Below are 7,500 nucleotides of genomic sequence, written 5' to 3'. Positions count from 1 at the left end.
CATTCATTCATTCATTCACTCACTCATTTATCGATGAGCATCGTAAAGCAAAGATAACCCACAATTCCGCATGGTAACCGTAAACTGGCTATGATTATGACTATCATTTTGTTATTATTATTTTTTCTATTATTTTTTTTATTTATATTATTATTGTTTTGGTCGTTATTGACTTGTTATTTAGTATTTTATTAAGATTTTTATTTTTTCGCAGCTCTTTGTGTGTGTATATATATATATATATATATATATATTGTATATATGATGTTTGGTTTTGTTATTATTATTATTTTTGATTATATATATTTTTATATTATACAGGCATATTTTTGCAAATATTATTTTGTTCTTTCATTCATTTACTTATTCGTTCTCTCATTCATTCACTCACTCATTCATTTTCTCATTCATTCATTCATTCATTCATTCACTCACTCATTCACTCATTCATCCACTCTCTCTTTTTTTTGTCCCCTGTTCAATCCAACAATTGGATGCCAGTTGGAGTTTTCTAACATTTTGGTTTTAATTTTTATTACGTTTTCTATGTTTAGTTAGATTATTGGTGATAATAAAAATAATTATAAATATAATAAAATAATAATAATTATTATTATTATTGTTATTATTATTATTGATATTATTGTTTTTATCCTTATTATTGTTATTGTTGTTATTATTATTATTAATGTTTTGTTTATCTTTCAGCATATGTTTTTTTTTTATAATTTTGTATTAGTTTAATCCATTAATTTATTTGTCCATTCATGCATTCATTCATCCACTCATTCATTCATTCACTCACTCACTCACTCAATCATTTTAATTCTGTTAGCTTTATCTTTTTGTCGAATTATAAGAGTAGAACTTCATAAGAAAAAAAATTTCGTTGTTAATTATTATTTTATCTTTATTTTTATTATTATTATTTTGTTTTCATTATTATTATTTATTATAAGCATGTTACAGAAATAAATAATTATATATATATATATATATATATATATATATATATATATATATATATACATATATATATATATAAATATATACTGTTCCGTATTTGTGTCTAGTATATAGATATATAGGAGAGAAATATCAATGTGAAAACAAGAGCATATATATATGTATATATATATATATATATATATATATATATATATATATATATATATACTTATATTTATTTAGGTGTACTTAATTTAACTAGCCATATATATTGTTATTATTTTCTCTAAAGATAGCTCAACAATTTGAACAGGCCAATAGAATTAAAAGCACTTACTAGCGCTGTCTGCCAATCATATCGAGTTCTTCAGTTTGATTGGTCCGTATAATAAATTCTTGAGTGTTGATTGGTCCGTAGAGATAAGTTCTGGAGCGTTGATTGATCCGTAGAAGTAAATTCTAAAATTTGATTGGTCTGTATGATGTAAGTGCTTCAGTTTGATTGGCTCTAAAGATTAAAGAAGGAAGTGTTATGATAATTTGTCGAATTTGATTAGTTAATATTTATTCATTTAGTTTTTTTTTCTTTGGTTTCATTGGTTCCGAAAGAGACCATTCTGTTGAATAATTCAATTTGATTGGTTGTTAAAACAAGTGACTTCTTAAAATACTTGAATTTGATTGGTCGCAGGGAGCTATTATTACGAGCCGAGACCGCCCACTGTCATTCCGATCAGCCAATCAATGAGAAGGTTCCCCGGAAATCCTCGTCACCAGTGATGATGACGACGATGATGACGATTACTATTTATCATGATTGTCTGTCTTTAAATCGCGTTTTTAAAAATCGTTATCGATGGATACTGGTCGAAATGATGACGACGACGATGATGAAATTTTTAGTATTTATTTATGGCAAGAAGTATTACAATATCATCGTCATCGTGACGTCATGATGATGGTGTTGATGAAGAAGAGATGATGATAATAAAATATGAATTAATTGACATTTGATGTTACTGTAAACATTGCTCTAAGTTCATTGTCGTTTTTTTGTCCTGATGATGATATAATCACTACCGCCATCGCCGTTATTTCACCCGTATTATTCCATCATCTTAATCATCATTATCAACAACATCTTCATCGTTATCAACATCATCATCATCATCCTTTTCATCATCATCATCATATTAACCTCATCATCTTCATCAACATCATCTTCATCTCCTTCATCAACATCATCATTATTATTATCCTCACCATCGTTATCAACACCACCGTCATCATCATTACTATAACTTCAGTATTTTGTGTATTTTGTAGGATGTGTGGATGTTCGCCCTTTTAAAATCAATTCCGAAGCACCTTTTAAAAGTTTCATTCATTCATTCATCCATTCATTCATTCATTCATTCATTCATTTGGTCTTCTGTTTGTGCATTCATTCAACCATCGGTTTTTTATTCAATCTTTCATTGTTTCTTTTTTAACTAATTCAAACATTTTTTTTACGTTCTTTTATTTAATTCCTTCACTTGTTCAATCCGCCATTCATTCAACCACTTGTTCCTTCGTACGTTCATGCATTCATTAATTTAATCTTTCACTCATCAACGCAATTCGTCTGTTATTCATTCATTCATTCATTCATTCATTCATTCATTCAATCAATCATTACGGTACTAAGTAAAATAAACAATTCATTCATTCATTTATTCATTCTTTCATTCATTCATTCATTCATTCATCTTTATAAATTGGTTTTTAACGATTACAAATTATTCCATTGTTTCAAATAAAATCCAAGCTACCGTGTTGATAAATATAGTTTGTTGACCGGTTTCAGATCTGTCGTTCCTGTCAAAGTTAATCGAGAGAATAGTTTCTAAGGAGTTTATAAAACACTTAAATGAAAAGAATTTGTTACCGGTGTATATAAGTCAGGTTATAGAAGAAGGTGGTGGCTAAAAGTGGCGAAATTGCTCTGTTATCATTGAAGGCTCAAATGTAAACTTCATTCCCAAAGCTACGAACTTGAGTGTTATTTTCGATTCAAGGCTGTCAATGACTGAGCATTTCAAATTTATATCTGGAACCGCAACCCTACAACTGCGAAACTTAAAAATAATCCGAAGAAGTTTAACCAAAGATATTATTCAAAGTTTAGTGCGTTCGTTTATCCATTCTAGATTGGATTACTGCAACAGCCTATTTTATGGTTTGACAGAAAAATCGTTTTCTGTTCAGTCAATTCAGAATCTGGTAGCAAAGATCGTGGTTGGTGCGAAAAAGTTTGACCAGATCCAAATCTTTATAAAAAAAATTTATTTCAGTAATTTCTTGAATAATCTTTCTGTCAGTTCGGGCTTTCTTAGATAACTTGATAGACTATTCCATACTGTTGGTTCACATACTGAGAAACTTTTCCCCGCCATTCTCAAATTGGTTTGTGGCACACCTAACAAATTTCTATCATCAGACCTTAAGCAGACTGTTCTAGAAGACAGTTGTTTCGATACATACATTTCTTTCAAATAAACTGGCGCCATTTCCTTTATTTACTTGAACATGATTGTTGATATCTTGAATAATAATAATAACATACATACATACACGCGTACGTACATACATACATACAAACATACATACAAACATACATACATACATACAGGGGTTGAGTGACGTTATAGCAAATAAAATCAAATTTAGTCAGACGCTTGGCTTTTGGTGTCATTCGTCAACGATTTGGTTTTAACAAAAAAAAAAAAAAAAAAAAACCATACATACATACATACAAACATACATACATACAAACAAACGAACAAACGAAAGAAGTTTTATTTACTCCTCAAGTTAATAATTATAAGGAGACAGAGTGACCATAGAAAAAGTTTGTAAAGAAATTTATCTAGCATGGTCACCTATTGGAAATACGTAATGTTTCCGACGACAAGATTTAATATGGAAATTGTAAATAGAATTTTCACGGTCACGTGTCATTAAGTAAATAGTCCTTCAGCTTTATTTTAGAACTATTTAATGAGTTAAACTCGACATTGAAACCACTGTTCACGATTTCATTCCAAGTTCTTGTCCCTTTACAATAAACATGCGAGAAGGTGATGTTGGTTTTTGATTTGTTGGAGATGAAAGAGATTATTTTGTCGTCCAGATTGCTCTTTGATTTGGAAATAATTTTGAAATAATTCTGGCAACATGTTTGTCAATTGCTTATACATGAAAGTCATTTGAAAATAATTATTCAGTTTTGAGAAATTTAGATTTTGTATCATGCTGAATAACGGTAGACTGAGTGGCGTCGTTTCGATCCTGCTATGATTCTAATGGCTCTTTTCACTAGGAGTTCTATCGGGATTGGGTTTTTTTTTATGATACGATGATGTCCAGACTCTGTTGCAGTAGGTTATCAACGGATTGTACAACAGAGAGTTGTACAACGGAGTGTACAGAAAGTTGTACAACAAGTTCAAGCATTTACTCGGTAGGAATGATTTAAGCTTTATTCATCATCCCTATTGCCTTAGATAACTTACTTGCAATGTCTTCAATGTGATGTTTGGAGGGAAGTTTCGGATATATATATATATGCATACATACATACATACATACATACATACATACATACATACATACATACATACATACATACATACATACATACATACATACATACATACATACATACATACATACATACATACATACATACATACATACATACATACATACATACATACATACATACATACATACATACATACATACATACATACATACATACATACATACATACATACATACATACATACATACATACATACATACATACATACATACATACATACATACATACATACATACATACATACATACATACATACATACATACATACATACATACATACATACATACATACATACATACATACATACATACATACATACATACATACATACATACATACATACATACATACATACATACATACAAGTTGAACTCGGAAAAGATTGCATGCCTAACCATGACTTGTTCATCAAAACGGGTTCATACATACATACATACATACATACATACATACATACATACATACATACATACATACATACATACATACATACAAGTTGAACTCGGAAAAGATTGCATGCCTAACCATGACTTGTTCATCAAAACGGGTTCATACATACATACATACATACATACATACATACATACATACATACATACATACATACATACATACATACACACACATACATACATACAGACATACATACATACATACATACAGACATACATAAAAATCTACAAACACGCGCTAAAACGTTTTTAAATTACACAGTATCAATACTAATTTTTTAAAAAAAAGAAATCCAACAAAAAATAAATTAGCCATACTTAAAAAACACTAAAAGAGATTTAATAGGAAAGATGACAAATATTCAAAAAAATATCATACCACAAAAACACTAAATAAACAATGATTACACAGTCAAAACAATATCAATAAATAACTTTTTTAAATATTTTATATCAAAGAACAGCAAGCCTTTTCCGCTGTCCGCCATCTTTATCCGGAAATAGGTCCTGATATTCGTCATTTCCGGTTGAGGAGTCAGCCATGATGGAATCGACTAGATTTTCGACGAGAGTTTTGTCGACGGCCAGCCAAGAATTTTTTTCTTTTTGTAGATCACGTGTCCTTAAATCGAGAATTCTATTTCCGGTCGGCCATGTTAAAAAGTTGCGAATGTTATTTAGTGATTTTGATGTTGTTGTTGTTGTTGGTGGTGGTAGTGGCGGCTGTTTGTGATTTGTTGTTGTTGTTAAGAATGAATTTTGTTGCTGTTGATGATGCGGTTCAATGCGTTTGACGTTGGCCTTGTTGAAATGTGGCACGTTGAAGTTGTTGCTATTTTGTTGGAGAATATGTTGTTGTTGTTGTTGCTGCTGTTGTTGTTGTTGCTGCTGTTGTGGCTGCTGTTGTGGTTGCTGCTGTGGCTGCTGCTGATAAAATTTGAAATTTTTCTCGCGCGCTATATCGTTATTGTACAAGTTGTTGTTGGTGTTGATGTTGTTGTAATACATATCGACACTGTTGAGACTGTAATATGGGTTGCTGTTGTTGTTGATATTGTTGTTGTTGCTGCTGTTGCATAAATTGTTGTAAAAACTGTTGTAGTTGTTGATGTTGTAGTTGCTGTACCAGTCGTCAGAGTAACAGAACGGGTGATTAAAAAATGTTGTACTGTTATTGTTGTTGTAACTGTTGTTGTTGTTGTTGATGTTGATGTGGATGTTGTTGTTGGTGGTGTTGATGATGTTGTTGTAGCAATAGGGCGACCAATAGAATGACGATGATGCTGATGACGATGTGAGATGACTTTTTTGTTGATTGGCGGGCGGATAGTGCTGAAGTTTTGTTGTCTGTGGTCGCTTTGTTGGTATTGGTAGTAGTGGTGGGTAAATGTTGTTGCTGCTGATGCCACTGCTACAAATGCCGCCACTACTGCCACCACTGCTACTACCAATTAATTTTTTATCCGAATATAAAGACGAGTTAAACTGCTTCATATACTGAAAATGTTGTTGTTGTTGATGTTGTTGATGTTGTTGTTGCTGTTTTTTATCGGCGCTCCATAGTTCGGTACCGTAGCCAATCAAATTTGTTGGATCGCCATCGTCATCAGCATCATCGTCGCCGTTGTTGTGATTATTATTATTACTGTTATTATGATTAGTATTGTTATTATTGTATTGGGAATTGTAATAATTCGTCAAGTAATTAACATCAGTCGCGAACGGCGATGACGTCATCAATGTTTTATTATTATTATTATTATTGTTGTTGTTATTGTTGTTGTTTGTTTTGAATTTTTTAAACTTTTTATTATTATTATTGTTGTTGTTATTATTATTGTTGTTGTATCCAGTATCTTTGGTTCGCTTGGATTGTTTAACGGCCATGATAAAAGTATTATTATTATTGTTATTTACCTTGAACTGTTTTGTTATTATTGTTGTTGTTGTTATTAATATGGTTGTTGTTGTTGTTGTTATTGATATGGTTGTTGTTGTTATTAATATGGTTGTTGTTGTTGTTGTTGTTATTAATATGATTGTTGTTGTTGATGTTGTTATTGTTAAACAAAAACCTTCGGAATTTTTACTAAAACTAATACCGCCCTGTCAATTATTACGATGATTATTGTTATTATTTATTATTATTATTTATTATAATAATAAATAATAATAATAAATTTATTATTATTATTTATAATAATAATAATTATTATTATAATTATTATTTATAATTATTGATTTCTTCGTAATTGAAAGTTGAAACATGTGCACGCACAGGCTTCAAGAAAGTGGCAATAATTTATTTCGTAATAAACGGATTGAATCGGAGTTCGTTTATAACGAATTCTAACGAAATAAATTAAAAATAAAACTACCCGGACAGAAGAACAAATGAACGAATTAATCAATGAACGAACGAACGAACAAACCAACGAACGAACGAATGA

At 30.4% G+C, this 7,500-nt stretch overlaps 1 protein-coding gene across 1 annotated transcript; it reads right to left on the bottom strand.

The window, feature by feature from the left end:
• Positions 1 to 5,503: 5,503 nt before the first annotated feature.
• On the bottom strand, positions 5,504 to 6,937 carry HELRODRAFT_182880 (hypothetical protein; the record flags this gene model as incomplete). The annotated part of the gene is made up of 1 exon (XM_009033601.1): positions 5,504 to 6,937. The coding sequence occupies one exon, from the start codon at positions 6,935 to 6,937 to the stop codon at positions 5,504 to 5,506; it is 1,434 nt and encodes a 477-aa protein (XP_009031849.1).
• Positions 6,938 to 7,500: the final 563 nt, after the last annotated feature.

The sequence above is a fragment of the Helobdella robusta genome, assembly GCF_000326865.2.
Source record: "Helobdella robusta unplaced genomic scaffold HELROscaffold_94, whole genome shotgun sequence".
NCBI classification, from domain to species: domain Eukaryota; kingdom Metazoa; phylum Annelida; class Clitellata; order Rhynchobdellida; family Glossiphoniidae; genus Helobdella; species Helobdella robusta.
Note: the sequence above shows the minus strand (reverse complement) of the source record. Positions and strands in the feature narration are given on the sequence as shown.